This window comes from Mizuhopecten yessoensis, unplaced genomic scaffold (genome assembly GCF_002113885.1).
Source record: "Mizuhopecten yessoensis strain PY_sf001 unplaced genomic scaffold, ASM211388v2 scaffold2249, whole genome shotgun sequence".
NCBI classification, from domain to species: Eukaryota; Metazoa; Mollusca; class Bivalvia; order Pectinida; family Pectinidae; genus Mizuhopecten; species Mizuhopecten yessoensis.
In genome coordinates this window covers 446512-468484 of record NW_018404452.1, presented here as the reverse complement: position 1 = coordinate 468484, position 21973 = coordinate 446512, and the positions used below count along the sequence as shown (strand labels likewise).

Sequence of the window (21973 nt, the reverse complement as noted above, 5' to 3'; positions counted from 1 at the left end):
CCAGCCATAGTCATAGTTCTGTATGGGCTGTATATTCAGGTGAGCCTGCCATAATCATATAGTACTCTAACCATCCTTAAAATTGCAGGGGTTATATTCCCTTAGGTTCTCTATGCTCCTAAAATAAATCATGACAAAATCAAAGGCACATGGGTAGCTATAAGTGGTTTCAGGTAAAAAAAACTGACAATCAGTAGACCGATACCTGTCCTTTGTAGATTACAGAGAAGCAACACCTGACTTCAAAGCCATCTGTAATAGAAGATCACAATTTCAAAGGCAAAAATCTTCAAACCGCAACGTTCCATTGTTCAGGATAATAACCGATCAAAGATAAGGAAAATGGTATGCAACTGATGTTATATTTAGCTTATGCCTCATCCTTTAAATGGATGGTCTGAGATTTTAAAAACAGGGTTAGAGTGATAAAAATAGCAGATATCTCATGAGTGGCAGTTTGTTACTAAATTTTTCTAATTTCTGTTGATTAATTGCTGATTGCTTTAAATCTACAATTCATCAATGATACTAAAATTTGAAGAAGAAAAAATCATAATTGCATATTTTTAATTTGAAAATAAAAAACTTGAGTTAATGTATTAACATGATAATCAACCTTCATTCAGGGGACTTCTATATCCTCGCTTGTATGACGTTGTAGATTTGATAAATGATGTCCTTGATAAGGAAAGCTACATGTTTATATGCACTTTCTATATCTTGTACCCAATGATAGGGATCATTTCCTCTCTGGATTATTGTAAAAGTTATGTTTGGAATGTTTCAGTGGTGTGTTTGGCGTGTTGTTGAGTCTATACACAATAAGACTACAGGAGGCCTACCTAGAGTCCATCGAGTTTGTAAGGATACAAGGCTTTGCCAAGGTAAGCCCAGTTTGTTAGGATATAAGGCCTTGCCAAGGTAAGCCCAGTTTGTTCGGATATAAGGCTTTGCCAAGGTAAGTACAGTTTGTTAGGATACAAGGCTTTGCCAAGGTAAGTACAGTTTGTTAGGATACAAGGCTATGCCAAGGTAAGTAAAGTTTGTTAGGATACAAGGCTTTGCCAAGGTAAGTACAGTTTGTTAGGATGAAAAGCTTTGCCAAGATAAGTACAGTTTGTTAGGATACAAGACTTTGCCAAGGTAAGCACAGTTTGTTAGGATACAAGGTTTTGTCAAGGTAAGCACAGTTTGTAAGGATACAAGGCTTTGCCAAGGTAAGTACAGTTTGTTAGGATACAAGGCTTTGCCAAGGTAAGTACAGTTTGTTAGGATACAAGGCTTTGCCAAGGTAAGCCCAGTTTGTTAGGATACAAGGCTTTGCCAAAGTAAGCCCAGTTTGTTAGGATACAAGGCTATGCCAAGGTAGGTACAGTTTGTTAGGATACAAGGCTTTGCCAAGGTAAGCCCAGTTTGTTAGGATACAAGGCTTCACCAAGGTAAGTACAGTAAGCACAGTTTGTTAGGATACAAGGCTTCACCAAGGTAAGTACAGTAAGCACAGTTTGTTAGGATACAAGGCTTTGCTAAGGTAAGTACAGTTTGTTAGGATACAAGGCTTTGCCAAGGAAAGAACAGTTTGTTAGGATACAAGGCTTTGCCAAGGTAAGCAGTTTGTTAGGATGAAATGCTTTGCCAAGGTAAGTACAGTAAGTACAGTTTGTTAGGATACAAGGCTTTGACAAGGCAAGCACAGTTTGTTAGGATACAAGACTTTGCCAAGGTAAGTACAATCTCTACAGATAACTAAAAGATTTGTTCAAGATGACTAATTTTGATAAAAGATAATAAATTTCAAATTAGATTTAAATCAAGGTAAACGGAAGCATTGAAAGAGATTGAGTGACAGGGTATTTTTGTACCTATCCAGTTTGTTAGGATACAAGGCTTTGCTAAGGTAAGTACAGTTTGTTAGGATACAAGGCTTCGCCAAGGTAAGTGCAGTTTGTTAGGATACAAGGCTTTGCAAAGGTAATTGCTTTTTGTTAGGATACAAGGCTTTGCCAAGGTAATTACAGTTTGTTAGGATACAAGGCTTTACCAAGGCAAGTACAATCTCTACAGATAACTAAAAGATTTGTTCAAGATGACTAATTTTGATAAAGGATAATAAATTTCAAATTAGATTTAAATCAAGGTAAACGGAAGCATTGAAAGAGATTGAGTGACAGGGTATTTTTGTACCTATCCAGTTTGTTAGGATACAAGGCTTTGACAAGGCAAGCACAGTTTGTTAGGATACAAGACTTTGCCAAGGTAAGTACAATCTCTACAGATAACTAAAAGATTTGTTCAAGATGACTAATTTTGATAAAGGATAATAAATTTCAAATTAGATTTAAATCAAGGTAAACGGAAGCATTGAAAGAGATTGAGTGACAGGGTATTTTTGTACCTATCCAGTTTGTTAGGATACAAGGCTTTGACAAGGCAAGCACAGTTTGTTAGGATACAAGGCTTTGCAAAGGTAATTGCTTTTTGTTAGGATACAAGGCTTTGCCAAGGGTAGTACAGATTGTTAGGATACAAGGCTTTGCCAAGGAAAGAACAGTTTGTTAGGATACAAGGCTTTTCCAAGGTAATTACAGTTTGTTAGGATACAAGGCTTTGCCAAGGTAAGCACAGTTTGTTAGGATACAAGGCTTTACCAAGGTAAGTACAATCTCTACAGATAACTAAAAGATTTGTTCAAGATGACTAATTTTGATAAAAGTTAATAAATTTCAAATTAAATTTAAATCAAGGTAAACGGAAGCATTGAAAGAGATTGAGTGACAGGGTATTTTTGTACCTATCAAGTATCTCTTCTTCAATAAAAAAATGGTTTTGCTACTGTCTCAGGCCTTTTTTAATCTTTAATAATTAATGTATAACTTAGCTAATACCTGACCGATCAAATCAAAAGGGAAGTGGAGTAACAGCCTATATATTTATAATTTTGATTAAAAGAGGAATATTGACAAATAGATTTTTGAGGGGGTTTTTTTGTTCTTTTTGTTTTAATGATTATGTTAATGAAAATATTTCAGTAATATTTCAATTTTAGTGCTTTTCATGCTTTAATTCATCCCTGAAATTTCTTAATGAACTATTCCAACCTTTGAATTGGAAGGGTTCAAATGTGTTTTCAGGGGTGAATGAGTTAAATATTGTGATAATTTATAATTGCACCTATTAAAGGTTCTTAGTTCACTATTGTGAGTGCACTTTTTCATCAATGGGCTAGTCTAATCAGATAAAAAACTGAAATTTGTGTCCACTATAATAAGTACGTCTACAGTATTCTGACAATGTGTTTTCCCCTACAGATGGTTTCCTCTGTAATATCCCTACAGTTTTTTGACATGACGGTGACACGGTCTCACGCAGCTTGGTAAGTACTCTATCTGTAACATAAGATAGGGCTGCAATGCACAATATATCACGACATTTTGAATAGGGTACGATACACAATACATTTGGGAGGTTAAAATACACCTACAATATTTTCTGGATTTTTATTTTTTTAATTAAGTCTACTGACATCATTTCCAACATGACAAGTGACACCTCCAACTCTGCATGCACTTGGAAAGATGTGAATTGTGTAAAACTCTGAAGTCATGCCCATTTTGGACACAGTATATATTCAGTTGTAATATATCGCCATTAAAAATTTGCAGCATATTTTTTCTCTTATCGTAACCACAGTATCGTGATATGTATCGTATCGTAACCACAGCATCGTGATATGTTTTGTATCGTAACCACAGTATCGTGATATGTATCGTATCGTAACCACAGTATCGTGATATGTATCGTATCGTGATATGTATCGTATCGTAACCACATTATCGTGATATGTATCGTAACCACATTATCATGATATGTATTGAATTGTAACCACAGTATCGTTATATGTATCGTATCGTAACCACAGTATCGTGATATGTATCATATCGTAAACACAGTATCGTGATATGTATTGTATCGTAACCACAGGATCGTGATATGTATCGTATCGTAACAACAGTATCGTGATAATGTATCGTATCGTAACCACAGGATCGTGATATGTATCGTATCGTAACAACAGTATCGTGATAATGTATCGTATCGTAACCACAGTATCGTGATATGTATTGTATCGTAACCACAGGATCGTGATATGTATCGTATCGTAACAACAGTATCGTGATAATGTATCGTATCGTAACCACAGTATCGTGATATGTATCGTATCGTAACAACAGTATCGTGATATGTATCGTATCGTCATGTTAATGTTGCAGCCCTAACCTACTGTCACCTATAGCATGCTGTGGAGAGAAAGACTAAAAGATTTAAATTTGTAAAAAAGAATGGCCCACGTTCAAAGTCTTGTCTGATTTATAATCAACTTTAAACAACATCAAAGGAATTAGGGCGCATAGAGTTATGATAGTTGGACTATAGAATACTCTAAGAGCTATCATTGTGTCTATCAAATCATCTTGACCCACTTTCAACATCACTTACGTCATAGTTACTGAAAATTGACAAACAAATTCTTCTATTGACCCATGATGCATGGAATAACATGATTTAGTGAAGAACTTTCAGATATGTTCGAACCAGCTTTGATGACTGCGGGGGTCAGATGTGTTAAAATGTTCAACTGACCCCTTAGGATTCTAGAGGCCTATATTACCTTAATGATATTTGGCTTGCCACTTCCTGCTGTGAAGGGATATCAAGTTTGTTCAATAAATCGACCTTGACTTACATTGAAAGTCACTGAGGTCAAATGAGTAATAAAGTACAAATGTAGTTTCTTCTTGTTACATTTTCATACATTGTGATACAAGAATGTATCGAAAGGATTTAAAGTGTGGTATGTCAGTTTGGCTTGGGACGGGTGTATAATGTGTGCCCTGTGGTACTCTTGTTATATTTATACTATATCAGCACAAAATTCTGAACATACTAAGTCTGTTTCTGACATTTTCTCCTCTTTCTGTAGGCTAGCTGTCAATCAGCTTGCAGGCTTTGTGTGTGAAGATCCCATGCTTCCCTCAACAACATCGAGCATCATAGAAACCGAGTCATCCACCAACATGCACTCCTCATACGACACAGAAACCACATCATCAAAACCTCCTTACAGCGGAGAGGATAAATCTTCCAGCGGGACGGCTTCTTACAGCATGGAGTATTCCTCACCAGCCAATCATAATTCATCTCACAATGCAGAGTATTCTTCTCCAGCCAATAGTATGGCGTCTTCTTTTAATGAACAATTTTACCAGCCAAGAACACACCCCGGTTTAGGGACCAAACATAATGTGTTGTACAATGATTTTTTACGAGATGACCAACAGAAATAATATCTTTTCATATTTGATTTTTTGGCATAATTATGTTTAGTATTTACATTTTTGGCATAATTATGTTCAGTACAATTTTATTTGTTAATTTTTGATTGAAATAAAGGTGCAATATCTATATTAAGAAAAAGTATTTTGTTTTGATATTATATCTAAAAATTACACCTGTAATAATGCGTGCTGACAGTAATTATTCATCAAAACCATGATTTACCTCGTGTCTTGATGTTTGATACAAAAGTTTTACTGATTTTCACCTTTTTTTGAAAGAAGAAATTTTACTGTTTACCCAAAACTCCAGCTTCAATTAACTGGTTTAGTAGCCTACATACACGAGACACCAAAGCAACATGCACATTTCTGTCTTATCAATCTCTCACTGTTTGGAGGAAAATTAGATTGAGTTCAGTATTTAGAAATGTTATAAACAAAATACTATACAGCTTTCCCCACATGACACCATGGATCAATCCTTTGGCTGATTCAGAACATCGTGATTTAATGCTGCACACTCATGAAAGATATCAAAATATTACCCACACTCGTGAAATATATTTGGTATTACTGAAGACACTGTTATATATATATCCTCGATAAAGGATCATGCAGTCGACAATTTCATTTGAAATAAAAACGTTTCAAGTTGCTCAATAAATTAGATATTCACATATTTATTTACAATTATAGTACATATTCATGAACTTACAAGTACAATTTACATAAATAATGTTAAAAATGTACATACTTATCATACATATGAAACAATGTAAAAGTATGTCATATCACAGTCCAGCCTCACAGGTTCTTAGTATGTCCAGGAAATACAACCATTCCATTTTTGCTTCTTTGAATTTTTTATATGAAATTTCATCGCTAATCTCCAAAGCAACACAATGGGATATATATTTTTCATCAAAATAAAATATGGCCAATGAGCAAGCTTTGTTATGATACCTTAAAGGTCTTTGATGACAATCTATTTTAGTTGTTTGGGACACTTTTTGAAATTTCTTTCACATTCCAGATTCTGTTTAAGATGTATCGATCCCATTGAATGGTTTAATCTCATCACAACTCCTATTCAGCAGCCGAAGGTTTCAGTAAATGGGCACACTTATCGCTGCCTTTCTCACTGTAGATATTACTGATTGTCCCTTGATCTACTTCTGCATCGATGGGTTCATTTCTAACTGAAGAACTCGTGTGGGTGGAATTTCTAGCTCTGCATTCACCTGTAAAATGTACAAAATATTATGTTAGAAATGTTTCATTAGAGAGATAAACAGAATTTCACAAATTACAAATATTATTTTTTAAATTTAGAATTATAAGCATTACCATTTCAGAATTTACAAATAATATGTCGAAAATTGTTTGAATAGAAAGATAAATAAATTCATTTCACATTATATAAATTATTTTAGAACTGCTTCCACAGGTAACAAACGCATTTTAGATTAGAAACTGTTTCAATAGAATCACATCCATTGTAATGCTAATTTATAAAATCTTCACACAAGTATTAAATGCTTGTGAAAAGACTCATTCTTTGATAGTTACTAAAAAATTACCAAAAATTGAATTCCATAAAAAAAAAAAATACTTTTAATGTGAAAACCTAAACTCAGAATAAATATCTTCAAACAGAATACTATTATAAAGACATGTTTATATGACTGATGTTATCCCCGATATAAACGCTTAATACCTTAGAGTTGACATATTGATGAAGTAACATTCTCAGCTCTGCGTTCTGTTGGCGCAGGGCATCTGTCTCATTGATAAGCGTCGACCGACTCGTCAGCGTCTCGCTGTGTAAACAAATCGCCCACGTTTAATACCACTTTTTTTTAACGGTATCAATTTCCTTTAAAATCATGATCCTAACCGATAGTGATTAATCCCGTCATTAAATCAAACTTTCAGTATTCAATTATAAGATATCTACAGATATTTCATCTCTGCATTAATAATATTTAAAAAGTTTTATTTGACTGTCTAAGTAAGCATATCCAGGTACCAATTCACACGTTGTTGACTATGCTCCTGTAATGTGAAATTAATTTAGCGGAGGAGAGTAAAATGATTCATAAAATTTTAAAACATGAGTGGAAGAAATTTTGAAAGGCCAGTTTTAAGAGATACAAAAGGAAACCTGGCTTCAAGTTCAAATATCATTTAAACATTTCCTTCTGCATTTGACATTGTGTAATTTCTATGTTTAACCCTTTCACCACTGTAGACCATAATGAACTCCTCCAGATCAATGCATGGTAGAGTCTACTAAAGTTAAATAGGGGTAAAAGGATTAAGATTGCTTTTGTACCTGTATTTTTCCAGCCCCTCCAGTAAGGCGTCCCAGAGTCGCTCTTTGTTCGTTGAGATTAGGGAAGGATACTTTGCCCAGTAGTCTGAATCATCTGAACTGTCCCGCTCCTCAAGGGAGACAATCTTAAACTGGGACTGCTTTCCTTTCTCCCTGCAAGTAATATCATTAAGTTAGGAACACACAAGTCTATGACTGACATAATATGTTTGGTTTTTCGAATACAAGCCTTGGTATCTTAGTTCTCTCAAGTAAAGTAGAACGAAAATATTTAACATGAACACAATATTGTTATAATGATCAAGGTATTTATTTAAAAAAAAAAAGAAGCTTACATGGTGGTTTAAGGGGATTTGTAAGGGTAGGACTTATACGTTCTGTGATGAGGAAGTGACCTCAGCTGGTTTGGAGGATTTTGAAGTTTTAGTACTACATGTATATATTGATTATTCTGAAACTAGGTAGGATACTTGGGGCGGTTAAGAGAATCATAATTTGTAGGTTTTGGGATTACATACATTCTGAGATGAGGAAGAATACTTGTTGAGTTTAGAAAATATGAAGTTTTAGGACTACATGTATATACTCTGAGACTAGGAAGCTTACTTGGTGGGTTGTCTGTTTTCCTCCACAAACGCCCTGAGAGCCTTCAGTACCTCATTGGGGTGGATCAGTTCTACTGTCTCACTCTTATTAGAATCCAAATCTCCCTCTTTTCCAGTGAGCTTCCGGATTTCCTCGTCAATATCATCCATCTTGGTTGAAGAAGAACAATTAATTGCATGAAAATTATACTGACAGACTTTTATAAGGTCTTGATGTTATTGCAAAATTTAAAGAAAACAGAATTATGTTAATGTTATCAGAATGATATGGAGGTAATTTTTTTGCATAAATATTACCAACCATGCAAGAATTTTTTCTGACATTACAAACGTTGCAGGTTATATTACAAATCAGGGGAATCTTCAGCGTAACATTACAAACAGTCTACTGTTACCAACACTACAAGTGATCTATCTCCCCATAGCTACTACACACATACCTCTCCACTCATTTCGGTCTGAGACGGTTCATCCATGACAGTCTCCTTCTGAAAAATAAAATAAAATGCATGTCTGTTTAATCAGGAACAATTGGAATAGTATCTAGAACGACTAAATTGCTTTTTGAAACCAAAATACCCAGACTAAGAATCCGCTGGCTGACCACTTTCCACTACTATATAAAATGTTTCCTAGATATAAACTTGTAATTATTTCCGATAGAGTCCTACTAAATGTAACAATATTTGAAGTATTCACACCTACCTCTTCGTCCTGTGCCTGTTTGCGGCCTTTGATGTGCATGAAGTAACTGGCTAGAAGGTGGACATCTTCCTCTGTGTCTATACCCAGAGCCTGTCAGGGGATAAACAAATGGGGGTCAACTCATCTAAACATGTAGTATACATCACAGGATCTAACAAACTGTGGATAGTTTAAGATTCTTCTTATTGAGACTGGGATACCACAAAATATTATCCCAAGGTTGATATGATACAGCAAAACAGTAGTGTTTATTTCTTTTACCTCTGATAGTTTAAGATTCTGTGTCTATACCCAGAGCCTGTCAGGGGATAACCGTACGGGGGTCAACTCATCTAAACATGGTAGTATACATCACAGGACCTAACCAACTGTGGATAGTTTAAGATTCTGTGTCTATACCCAGCGCCTGTCAGGGGATAACAGGGGATAAACAAATGGGGGTCAACTCATCTAAACATGTAGTATACATCACAGGTCCTAACAAACTGTGGATAGTTTAAGATTCTGTGTCTATCCCCAGAGCCTGTCAGGGGATAAACAAATGGGAGTCAACTCATCTAAACATGTAGTATACATCACAGGATCTAACAAACTGTGGATAGTTTAAGATTCTTCTTATTGAGACTAGTATACATCACAGGACCTAACAAACTGTGGATAGGTTAAGATTCTTCTTATTGAGACTGGGATATCACAAAATATTATCCAAAGGTTGATATGATACAGCAAAACAGTAGTGTTTATTTCTTTTACCTCTAAAATGAAACATTTTTTTAAGGAAACATGGTAGTATACATCACAGGACCTAACCAACTGTGGATAGTTTAAGATTCTGTGTCTATTCCCAGAGCCTGTGGGGGGATAAACGTACGGGGGTCAACTCACCTAAACATGTAGTATACATCACAGGACCTAACAAACTGACATCACAGGACCTAACAAACTGTGGATAGTTAAATATTCTGTGTCTATACCCAGAGCCTTTGGGGGGATAAACGTACGGGGGTCAACTCATCCAAACATGGTAGTATACATCACAGGACCTAACAAACTATGCATAGTTTAAGATTCTGTGTCTATACCAGAGCCTGTCTGGGGATAAACGTACGGGGGTCAACTCATCTAAACATGGTAGTATACATCACAGGACCTAACAAACTATGCATAGTTTAAGATTCTGTGTCTATACCAGAGCCTGTCTGGGGATAAACGTACGGGGGTCAACTCATCTAAACATGTAATATACATCACAGGACCTAACAAACTGTGGATAGGTTAAGATTCTTCTTATTGAGACTGGGATATCAGTATTCATCACAGGACCTAACAAACTGTGGATAGTTAAATATTCTGTGTCTATACCCAGAGCCTTTGGGGGGATAAACGTACGGGGGTCAACTCATCTAAACATGGTAGTATACATCACAGGACCTAACGAACTGTGGATAGTTTAGGGTTCTGTGTCTATACCCAGAGCCTGTCAGGGGATAAACGTACGGGGGGCAACTCATCTAAACATGTAGAATTCAGCACAGGACCTAACAAACTGTGGATAGTTTAAGATTCTGTGTCTATTCCCAGAGCCTGTCTGCGGATAAACGTCCGGGGGTCAACTCAGCTAAACATGGTAGTATACATCACAGGACCTAACCAACTGTGGATAGTTTAAGATTCTGTGTCTATACCCAGAGCCTGTCAGGGGATAAATGTAAGGGGGTCAACTCATCTAAACATGTAGTATACCTCACAGGACCTAACAAACTGTGGAAAGTTAAATATTCTGTTTCTATACCCAAAGCCTGTCAGGGGATAAACGTACGGGGGTCACCTCATCTAAACATGTAGTATACATCACAGGATCTAACAAACTGTGGATAGTTTAAGATTCTTCTTATTGAGACTGGGATACCACAAAATATTATCCCAAGGTTGATATGATACAGCAAAACAGTAGTGTTTATTTCTTTTACCTCTGATAGTTTAAGATTCTGTGTCTATACCCAGAGCCTGTCTGGGGATAAACGTACGGGGGTCAACTCATCTAAACATGTAATATACATCACAGGACCTAACAAACTGTGGATAGTTAAATATTCTGTGTCTATACCCAGAGCCTGTCAGGGGATAAACATACGGGGGTCAACCCATCTAAACATGGTAGTATACATCACAGGACCTAACGAACTGTGGATAGTTTAGGGTTCTGTGTCTATACCCAGAGCCTGTCAGGGGATAAACGTACGGGGGTTAACTCATCTAAACATGTAGTATTCATCACAAGACCTAACAAACTGTGGATAGTTTAAGATTCTTGTTATTGAGACTGGGATATCACAAAATATTATCCAAAGGTTGATATGATACAGCAAAACAGTAGTGTTTATTTCTTTTACCTCTAAAATGAAATACCCAGAGCCTGTGGGGGGATAAACGTACGGGGGTCAACTCACCTAAACATGTAGTATACATCACAGGACCTAACAAACTGTGGATAGTTTAAGATTCTTCTTATTGAGACTGGGATATCACAAAATATTATCCCAAGGTTGATATGATACAGCAAAACAGTAGTGTTTATTTCTTTTACCTCTAAAATGAAACATTTTTTTAAGGACAAATTTAAAGGGATTAAATATCACATATTGTCAACAGATGGACAACAGATCAAATGTCCCCTGTAACTGTGTAGGGGGTTGTATAATAACAACACTGGTCAACTCATTAACCCCTGAAGACACATTTGAACTCTTCGAATTCAAAGGTTGGAATAGTTCATTATGAAATTTCAGGGGTGAATGATTTAAACAGATACTTTCTTATGAAGGAACCAAAAGCCATATTAAAGTTGTGAAATTTTCCTGATTAATACTTACACCAAATATTGCATCGAGCTTCATCAGGGATCGCTCATCCTTTTCCAGTGGAGCTAGCAGCTTGTTTAGCTTGGACTCGACCAAGAATCCCTGTCAATGACAACATGTGGAAGTTTAGTGATTAACATTAGAAATAACCCATGATGGAAGCTCAAATTATTTCTTCTTATAAAATAAAGTCTCTGTTTGATTAACCATTCTGACTGCATGAACTTTGACCAGAGATGCTGTGTATGTAACCTTTGACCTGAAACAGGCTTTGTAACTGTAACCTCTGATTGGAGACTGGCTGTACCTACCGACTCGTCACACAGAAGACTGGCTGTACCTACAGACTCGTCACACAGAAGACTGGCTGTACCTACCAACTCGTCACACAGAAGACTATCTGTACCTACCGCCTCGTCACACAGAAGACTGGCTGTACTACCGACTCGTCACACAGAAGACTGGCTGTACCTACCGACTCGTCACACAAAAGACTGGCTGTACCTACCGACTCGTCACACAGTAGCTCCAGGATAAGCTTGATGATGTTGGCGTTGATTTTGGACAGAAGTGTGCTCTTGACTGGTTGGTGGTCTGGAGGGATGCTTCCGTCTGCATTTTCATCCATATCCTCTTCGTCCTCTTCGTCCTCCTCGTCTTCCGCTGCAGTGTTGTGGCTCCCTGTGGGGAAGGTAAGAGGTAAATATAGGAAGAAATCAAGGTCCAAGTTCTGTTAAATATTTTTTTAACTTCTCTTATTTTAACCTAAGAAATCTATTAGTGGTTCATTTAATGTTAGTCAAAGCATGATCAGCTTAACCCCAGGTTTAAACATATTTAAGTTAACAAGTGATTAAGCTAACTAGCCTGATCATCTGGGACCCGGATAGCAAGTTTAAATACAATCATCAGATAGTGTTTTAGTTATTGCCATATAAAATGTAAATTAAATTGTATGCATGAGACCCCAACTATGCTAAAGATGTGACTTATGATGCAATTTGACATCACCGTTCTTATCTACCTTGCCATCCATCTTTTAAAATAGCTACAACTATCCTTCTGGTGTTGGAAATGTAGAAATTCTACACAAGGGTGTAGAAATCTAAGTCAGGTCCACAGACTCGCATATTTCTCATATTATGACATCACTTTTAGGCTTGAAACACTGATGAATTGAGGAAATGTGGAACTAAAGAGTTCCCTTGTTTGTTAAGAAAGTTCTTGGAGTTAAAAAAAAATATGATCTCGTATTGGTCTGACATTTTAAAATTTAAGACAGACAGAAAGTCATATATCGTCTCACCTGTTTGTGACATCACTTCCTGTATAATCTGTTGAGCCGAGACCCCTTTCCTCTTTGTGGCTTCACTGACGATGGGACCAGTATTGTCTAGGAAAATTCTGTGGATCATAAACAAATTAAGTACTGTTTTAAAACATTTATTGATGTTGATTCAAAATATTGAGGGTTATTAGAAATCTTTTTTTGAAGCAACCACATGTTACATTTCCTCTTTTTTCTCCCCCCAAAAAGTTATGAATTAGAAGTATGACTAAAATACTATGTAAACATGACAAGGTATTAAATCAGTGTCGATAACCAAACCATTAGTTTATCATACATGTCAATGACATACAGTTCATCATTTAATATATTTGGTGCAGGTGACGTATCACACAGCTTTAAGGAAGAGGAAAAATTGCAGTAAAATCATGTTCAAATGAAGGGGAAAACTGTCCTCACAAAATAATGACATTTTGTGTAAACTATGAAATAAAGCAAAACAAAAAGAAATCATTTCATAGTACATATGTACTGTTGATAGGAATTTAAAGCCAGTCATAATTTCAAATTCCTAGTTTGACATTTTTTGTGAAATACATCTCAAATGCAAATTTCTATTGAATGAAAAATAATTTGTTAAAACTGCTTGAACACATCTGGAGACTGAAGTCTGGACCATATTTAGGTAATTATATCACCTCCTGATATAGAAACATACTACTCCTATTCTAGAGAAAACAAGGCTGTGGTTGGTTTTAAACATACATATCTGGTGTCTGATAGACCAGACCAAGCTGATGCTGATGGGTGATGCGGTCCGCTTCTAGAGTCGCGTTCACAAGCTCCTTACACTCTTCCTCGTTCATACACCACACGTCGTGGAATTTCTTGTTATCAGCAGCCATGAAATGTCTGATGGTCAGAGAGTAAGATATTAATACTAATAGATCAAAATTATGTTGGATAAATAAATAATAGAATCTTCCTCGACCATGAGTATGACAGAGAAATCTCAACCTGTAATAGTTGACAATCTTTTGGTAATATACCTGTGTATAATATTTCTTCTAGGTTGGGATAATGCAACACAGATATTAATTTTACTTCTGACCTTCAAGAGTGTGACCTTAGATGAAGACAGTAGCTGGATCTATTTAGAGCTAATGAGCCTGTGTGTTTGTCTTCATTAAGATGCTGGTTGTATGGACTGGAGATACACTTATGAAGAAATTACTTTATTCAGAAATTTTAAGGAAACAATGAGGTTTTCTGAGGAAGAAAGGATAATGTTGCTGGAGAAATTACAAAGATTTTCTATAAATAATAACGGTGACTTTGCCAGAGCAACGATGGTTAAAAATCCTCAAAACGCATCAGTTATTACCACCTTATTTGTTGATATACATGACCTAAATGGATTTCAGATTTTTTGTCCTTAACAAAATGATGTGTTCCTGGTATGTATATCATATATTTGTAAGAAGATATCAGATGAATGCCTCACCTAGACTTCCTCTGGAGATCTCGGAACTGTTCTGTGATTCTCTTATAGTCCTCTGTCAGCGATGAGTTTTCATCCCTATAGCAAACCAAATGTATATTTATCAGTAAAAAATTTCTGGTGAAAAAGTAATTTGTTATAACCTGCACTACTGTGATAGAGATACTGAAACCAGTGTGGTTCCTAATTTATCATTTTACTACTAAGAACACTAAGAATGCCTTACTTGAACTGTTTCTCCTGTTTTGCCAGTTTGATGCGAAGGCTATTCAAAACATCTTGTAACCTGTAAAATAAAAAGGACCTTCTATTACATTGTCATAATTGCATGGAAGCAAATTATATTTGAAATATTGGTTATACACCTTGCGTATTTTGAACAGATTTTATCTAAATAGATTTTTATCTATATAAATCTATGCTAAAACATGTTCTGTGACTTCTTTGGATCATTGAAAGACTTTACTAACATGTTGAAAATCTAAATGATCGAATTTCTGATGTATTTCAATAACTTTTAGATTTGCTTCAAGAATAATTATTTTAAAGTGTACCAGTACATGAGAATGAGAAAAAAAATAACGAAAATATTACTACAAGATGAATCCTAGAACTACCCACCGCGTAATCTTTCGTTTCTGCTGTGATCTAGTGATCGTGTTTTCATCATCTCTTTTCTTCAGAACTTGAAAGTTGTATTCCAGTTTTTCCTGGTTAAGTTGATATGTGGCTTTCATTTGCTGTAACTGTTGCTCAAGGATCTGCAGTGATAAGTAAATAACTACAAACTACAAGTACATGATGTATACACATATTTTTGCAGTAAATCTTATTTTAGTGCATTTCAATTGCTCTTAAACAAGTGAGCTAAATTGCTCTTACTGCAGTTTCTACATGTATAGTGTATAGTGTTTTTATGATATATATTATGGATGTGCTTATTTATCAATGCACTAACATGTTTCAGTGTAGTCTGTGCTTAACCCATTCACCCCTATGTAACTTCAGTAGACTTTACCATACATTGATCTGGACGAGTCCATTATGGTCTACAGTGGTGAAAGGGTTAAATAAAATTATAAAATTAAATATCTTGATCATTCAATAATTTATCCAATCAGATCTACTGAAGCCTGAAGTAGTCCCTGTATAAAAAAAATCCACAGATTTTATTTGTGATGTTAAATATAACTGTGCTTTGATGCCACTTAGTAGGTGAATAAAGTTTCAAAGTAATTTAAATCTTCAAAGGTACCCGTGCTACGTATCACAAAGGTACTCGTGCTACGTAACACAAAGGTACTCGTGCTACGTATGACAAAGGTACTCGTGCTACGTAACACAAAGGTACTTGTGCTACGTATCACAAAGGGACCCGTGCTACGTATCACAAAGGTACTCGTGCTACGTATCACAAAGGTACTGGTGCTACGTATCACAAAGGTACCCGTGCTACGTATCACAAAGGTACTCGTGCTAAGTAACACAAAGGTACTCGTGCTACGTAACACAAAGGTACTCGTGCTACGTATCACAAAGGTACTCGTGCTACGTAACACAAAGGTACTCGTGCTGCGTATCACAAAGGTACTCGTGCTACGTATCACAAAGGTACTCGTGCTATGTAACACAAAGGTACTTGTGCTACGTAACACAGGACCTAATCTACCTCCTTTGAAACTTTCCTACAGAAACTAAAGAAAATATAAGCATGAATTCTAGTTTATAAAGAAACTACTCAGTATTGTTTGGGGAAACATTATAGTGTTTATCAACATCAAACTTTATAATTAGTGTACAGTATGTTGGTGTTCTTTTGTTTGATTCTGAACCAGTATGTATTTGAACTACAGGCAAATGCTTTTGAAAAAATACCTGTCTGGAGGACCGACCTGTGTTTTTTTTAATGTTGTTATTGCCTCGGAATTAATCAAAGTCATACTTTACCTGTACATCTGTTTCCAGGCGAATTTTGATCATATTATACTCCTCGGCATCCTGAACTCGTATCGTGTGGATCTGCTGTTCGTAATCCTCGACGCGTTTCTCACGGGCCTTCATGTAATCAATTTCCTTCTGGCGACGATGCTCCATTCTCTCCTCCCATTTCTTCTTGTGTGAATCCAACAGTTCATTTCTCTCCGCGTTGAACGCCATCTGTCAAAGAAATCGTACTGTTTAGATATTTCATTTGAACGCTCATTTCAATATTATTGGGGCTTGTACATACACTTTTACAAGCCCTATGGTATGGCCTGGCGCTTGTTTATGTTTTCATAGAAGGGCTACATCAAAATTTTCAATATTTATTATGTATAGGTGAGACCAGTAAATATTTATTATGTATAGGTGAGACCAGTAAATATTTATTATGTATAGGTGAGACCAGTAAATATTTATTATGTATAGGTGAGACCAGTAAATATTTATTATGTATAGGTGAGACCAGTAAATATTTATTATGTATAGGTGAGACCAGTAAATATTTATTATGTATAGGTGAGACCAGTAAATATTTATTATGTATAGGTGAGACCAGTAAATATTTATTATGTATAGGTGAGACCAGTAAATTATTTTCAAACCTGATTGCAGGCAAGTACTAGATATCTTTATATGCAAAACAATGCCAATTCAAAATTGAGAGAAATAAAAAATTAACATTCCCAGTCCTGAAAATAAGACCCGGACAGAAAACTCCCTAATAGTTACTGACCTCCGTCTCGTTGAGCTGTTTACGCGCAGCTTTGGTGACTTTCTTCATCTGTTCCTCCATTCTCTCTATCATCAGGTCCACATCCTCTGCTTGTTTCTTCAGGTCTTTCACATACTGGTCATCCTTTATTTTCAGCTCCTGATGATTGACAGCAAAATTGTCAATGGTTGAATTAAAATTCAGTTCAATATATTAGCAAGCAAATATTTATCATTATCTAAAAATTCTGAGTTAATTAATGAATTGATTTTTTTACATAATGCTTTTTTCATGATCTTTTCCTTTCAGTCATTCAGAATAATCCTAAGTCTGATGAAGAGGAGCTTTGGGTCCTGTATCAAAAACTTTCAGTATTGTATAAGCCTTGCTTGGGTTAGTTAATTTGGACGGGGAAAATATTACTGAAAATGCTAAATAAGATTCCTCCAGTAGAGTTCGGGAGAAATTTTCTAAATCAATTTATAAACGAAAGCTGCATAGTAATTACCTGTTGGAAGTCATTGATCAGCTTATTTTTGTCACCAACTATGGTGTCACAGTTCTGTTTCTGCTGACGAAGCATCTAGAATACAAAAGGACATGGTAAAACACAAACACACATCAGGCAGCTTATTTTCACTAAAGGAATATGGTTTTATACAACTCACTCACATGTCTACTGAAAGAGAATAATCAAAATGGTTTCAAGTTTAATATTATATTTACAAACAATGCAATTATCTTCATTTAAATGTATATTTTGAAAATTATTTTTAAATACGACAACCTTGTAGGTAAAATTGACAGAAGAGCACCAATTAGTTCTTTCAAAACAAATAACAATTGTTTCTAAATATTTACAGACTTCCAATTTTTTAGATATGTTTTCCAAATGCATATATGCATATATTGCATATAGTTATTATAAAATTGATGGAGAATAAATAAGTTTGATTTTTCTGAACTGTTTTGAGAATTCACTGTTTGTTTTACCTGATGTAAAGCTTGAGGAATCTCTTTCTGTAATGCTGACTCCCATTTCTTTGTGATCTGAAATATAAAACAAGAATTGGGGTATTGAACTGTTTCAAAAACTTTTGTGTCTTGCAAAATATTTTTCGTATATTGTATTTTGCTGTAATTAGCTTTAGATACTTCAAAGACATGTATACATGTATATACAGATCACTTGCACCATGCTGTTGAAAGTTACAATGAAGGAAAATCACAAGTTTATCTTCCAAATATGAATATTTTATGTTTTTTACTTTCCTGGTACAATACATCTGTATGTAATTGTACATTATTATAAACATTTCAGGGGTGTACAATTCCAATGGCCCAACAGATGCTGGGGAAAGTAGATTTTATGTCAGACTAACAGAAATTTTTACAATCACCTATGAATACAAATATACCGGTAATATAAGTGAGCTAGAAGAGTTTTTCAAAATATATTTGCAGACTAGTACCGGTACTCTTAGTAGAAAATTGTAAACCCCTCGCTTTGATTAAACCTACCTCTTCAAACTTCTCGGCCCCTGTTTTAGCTTCTTGTTCCAGTCTTTCCTTCCTGTTAAAAAAAATGTATTTTCATTACATTATTTATAATTTCATAGTTTACATAATACGTACCAGTCATTCTCTTTCTCAAAATCATTCATTAGACAAAAGTGAACAATAAAGATGAAATGAATTTATACAAAGAACTTCCTTACTGATGGTCACTTTGTCACAAAACATAGGGTTTGTTTCACCACTGTCTGACTATGTGCTGTATCATTATAGGGTAAAATGTTTAAGACTTTAAAGTAAGAGCGAACTGTGTATTACCTCAGTCTCTTGGCCTCTTCCTCCTCGGTTCTCCGTGCTGCCTCTCTAGCATCACCAGCCACGCGGATGTTCGTGACAAGCTCAAACGCATCCTGGTTCAGTTTAGACAGCAGCAGTCGACTCTGTTCAATCTGTTTCCTGCTCTTACTCAGCTCCTCCTTAACCTCCTTCTTCTCATTGGGGTCCTCACCAAGTTCAGCCCTGGATAGAAAAGACAGATATCTTATACACATTCATCATTGAAATTACACAATGTATGGTGTTAGCTGATTGGTACAGCTATTGATTGGTACAGCTATTGATTGGTACAGCTATTGATTGGTACAGCTATTGATTGGTACAGCTATACATAGAGGATCTGTAATAAGTTGCCCTTAATATTAGATTTATGATACAAGTTTTGCAGAGGCTCGCAAACATGAAAAATTCAAAACGAATATCATAAATCTCATAAGAAGGGAAACGGATGACAGATTCTTTTAATCCTATAATAAAAAGTAAACTGTATAATTGTGATCTGAAACGAATATTTTGCACTTGGCCGCCTCTGAACAATGAAAATTGCATCACTTCACGATGATGTGACGTCACATTGATTGTTCCTATTCGATTGTGACGTCATTTCCGGAGTGATATTACACACGTTACATAAACATAGTTTATGTGATGGCTTTATGACACTGCATAACATAGTATTCATATGATAAATACAGTTATGCATATAGCGATTTGATAAATTGCAACACAAGATGTACATTGGTCATGTATAGTGTAGCCTATGTATGAACAGAGGCAATGACTGATAAAAAATCTAAAACTGATTGTTTAGTAGAATTTAAGTAAAAATGTAGAGCCAACTTTATATGAGTTAATTGTATAGAAGGGTGAATAGGTTGGGCACTCCACTCTGAGTATGGGTCAAGCAGTGTTGTCTATACCTGAAAGGCAGCAGATGCAAGACTAAGTGGAGCCCGCAGTTCAAATTTTAAAGTTGCAGTTTTAATGTCATAAGCTGGTTAAAAGCTGCGGAATAAAACTTTGGTTTATAAAAATATGTATGTATACACAGCTAGAGCTTACAGGATGGTTTGGAGAGTGCATACTGGGATGGCTGATAGAAAGCCGTCCTGAGTGACAGTGTTGGCCGAGACACAAGAGGCAGGTAGAGAATGCCTTTTCTATTTCTGTTATATAAAATTGCCTCCTTCACCATGATGAAGATCATGTAATATTTATAACCAAGGTGCGGCAAGCCCAGGAAAATTTTGGGGGACTAGGGACTTAATATTAGATATTTGCATGTACAGTTAAAACTAATTTACAGTTGAGACCATGGTCTACAATGACACAATCCTGGCCTTAAAGGCTTCAGGTGTGTCTATATCCACGATGTCTGGTGGTAGGGCATTCCAATCACGCACTGTCCTAGGAAAGAAGGACATTTTCCTTGTGTCACTGCGGGAGGACAGGAGTTGGTATGATCGGTTTGATCGGTATAATCACACTTTTGATAATTTTGAATGGGAAGAAAAGAGTAAAGGTATCTGAGTAAACGGATTGTAGCTTAAGCAAGTGAACCAGGATATCAGATAGAAAAGCAACTAGCTGATGAATAATTTTGTAGAAAAGAACAAATCTGACATATTTCCTATGAATCGTGTAGTTTGCCAAGGCACAGGTACTAGCCTTTTCTATCAATACACCAATATCATGATATAAGTGTAACAGAGGTCATTATTTTTTAAATACCTCCGCTAGGAGTCGAACCCGGGACCTCTGGTTTACTAGTCTTAGGCTCTGCGGAATGAGCTAAAGAGAAATTCTCCCTAGCCGAGACGGCAGGAAGCGGCTAGTATTTTACCAGGGTGACATACACCCCCTCTAAGAAAGAACTCATCCCAAGTTTTTCAGGGGTCATAGCGATTCCCTTGCAAGTATCGCTGAGTATTTTTGTCAATATTACCCGGGTCCCTATGTGGGCGCCAACGTAACAAATTTAAAGGTCATTATTTTGTTTATGTCTCCGCTAGGAGTCGAACCCGGGACCTCTGGTTTACTAGTCTTATATATATGCTCTACCGAATGAGCTAAAGAGAAATTCTCCCTTGCCGAGAAGGTAGGAAGCGGCTTGTATTTTACCAGGGTGACATAAGGATTCCATCATGTCTGTTACAGACCTGGTACAGGTGTTGACTGTTGTGCTACAGATGCATACCCTTGATCTGCTACAGATCTACGAATGGAATTAAAATTAAATAGATACGCACTTACTGTCCTTGTAGACTTATTCTTAGCAGTAAGCAAATTTTCAGTAACCAGATACATAGTATGCTGAAAATATGCAAGCATGGTACTGTATTGTTTTGACATCAGTAGCTATGCCCAAGCTAAGGGGAGATAACTCCAATTGAATTTTCGCGCCGCGCCAAAATTTCGTCACACTTTTATACCATCGGAAGAACGGTGATTTTATCGTGCTTGTCCATGTTATAGAAATGGATACATGGTAGGANCAGGTCATTGGACAATAACATTACCGTTTTGCTGCCTCAACACGTCTCGTAATACGAATTCTTCGAGCTGCAACACGCTCATCTGGATCATTAGAATCAGCATTTGGCCCTGCTTCTTCCTCTTCTCCGCTGGAACTCATTTTTTTTATCCTTTTTGTCGAGAAATATACGAGAAGAGAGCCGTGACAGGAAGTTGTGTTAGTTGCTATGCGGAGTCTTGCAAATCACGTGACAATATTTTGATAAGCTTCCGGTAACGATTACCGCAAAAAAAGAGGGGGAAGACTATTATAAGAAAAAC

The 21973-nt window shown here is 36.0% G+C and overlaps 2 protein-coding genes across 2 annotated transcripts; one reads left to right on the top strand and one right to left on the bottom strand.

Moving 5' to 3' along the window:
• Nucleotides 1–20: 20 nt before the first annotated feature.
• Nucleotides 21–5469, top strand: LOC110445351. Its single transcript, XM_021489912.1, has 4 exons — nucleotides 21–39; nucleotides 788–884; nucleotides 3309–3373; nucleotides 4982–5469. Exons 1-4 carry the CDS (start codon nucleotides 23–25, stop codon nucleotides 5343–5345), a joined length of 543 nt encoding a protein of 180 aa, XP_021345587.1. The 5' UTR covers nucleotides 21–22; the 3' UTR covers nucleotides 5346–5469.
• Nucleotides 5470–5996: 527 nt separating this feature from the next.
• Nucleotides 5997–21882, bottom strand: LOC110445361 (dynein regulatory complex protein 1-like). The gene is made up of 20 exons (XM_021489933.1): nucleotides 21697–21882; nucleotides 19160–19360; nucleotides 18848–18899; nucleotides 18320–18376; nucleotides 17835–17909; nucleotides 17348–17485; nucleotides 16579–16788; nucleotides 15253–15392; nucleotides 14858–14917; nucleotides 14635–14709; nucleotides 13896–14042; nucleotides 13149–13246; nucleotides 12351–12523; nucleotides 11855–11944; nucleotides 8982–9071; nucleotides 8717–8764; nucleotides 8278–8426; nucleotides 7672–7824; nucleotides 7054–7156; nucleotides 5997–6577 (listed from the first exon to the last, which is right to left on the bottom strand). The coding sequence occupies exons 1-20, from the start codon at nucleotides 21810–21812 to the stop codon at nucleotides 6506–6508; spliced, it is 2247 nt and encodes a 748-aa protein (XP_021345608.1). The 5' UTR covers nucleotides 21813–21882; the 3' UTR covers nucleotides 5997–6505.
• Between the last annotated feature and the right edge of the window lie 91 nt (nucleotides 21883–21973).

Bases quoted from the DNA above. Each gene is read 5' to 3' on its own strand.
- LOC110445361 (XM_021489933.1), bottom strand. From the start codon at position 21,812: ATGAGTTCCAGCGGAGAAGAGGAAGAAGCAGGGCCAAATGCTGATTCT. The intron at 17,910-18,319 runs GTAAAACAAACA...TTTGTATTCTAG, and splicing joins TTCCTCAAGCTTTACATCAG to ATGCTTCGTCAGCAGAAACA. The intron at 14,043-14,634 runs GTGAGGCATTCA...TCTGACCATCAG, and splicing joins GATCTCCAGAGGAAGTCTAG to ACATTTCATGGCTGCTGATA.
- LOC110445351 (XM_021489912.1), top strand. The intron at 885-3,308 runs GTAAGCCCAGTT...TTTCCCCTACAG, and splicing joins GGATACAAGGCTTTGCCAAG to ATGGTTTCCTCTGTAATATC. The intron at 3,374-4,981 runs GTAAGTACTCTA...CTCTTTCTGTAG, and splicing joins ACACGGTCTCACGCAGCTTG to GCTAGCTGTCAATCAGCTTG.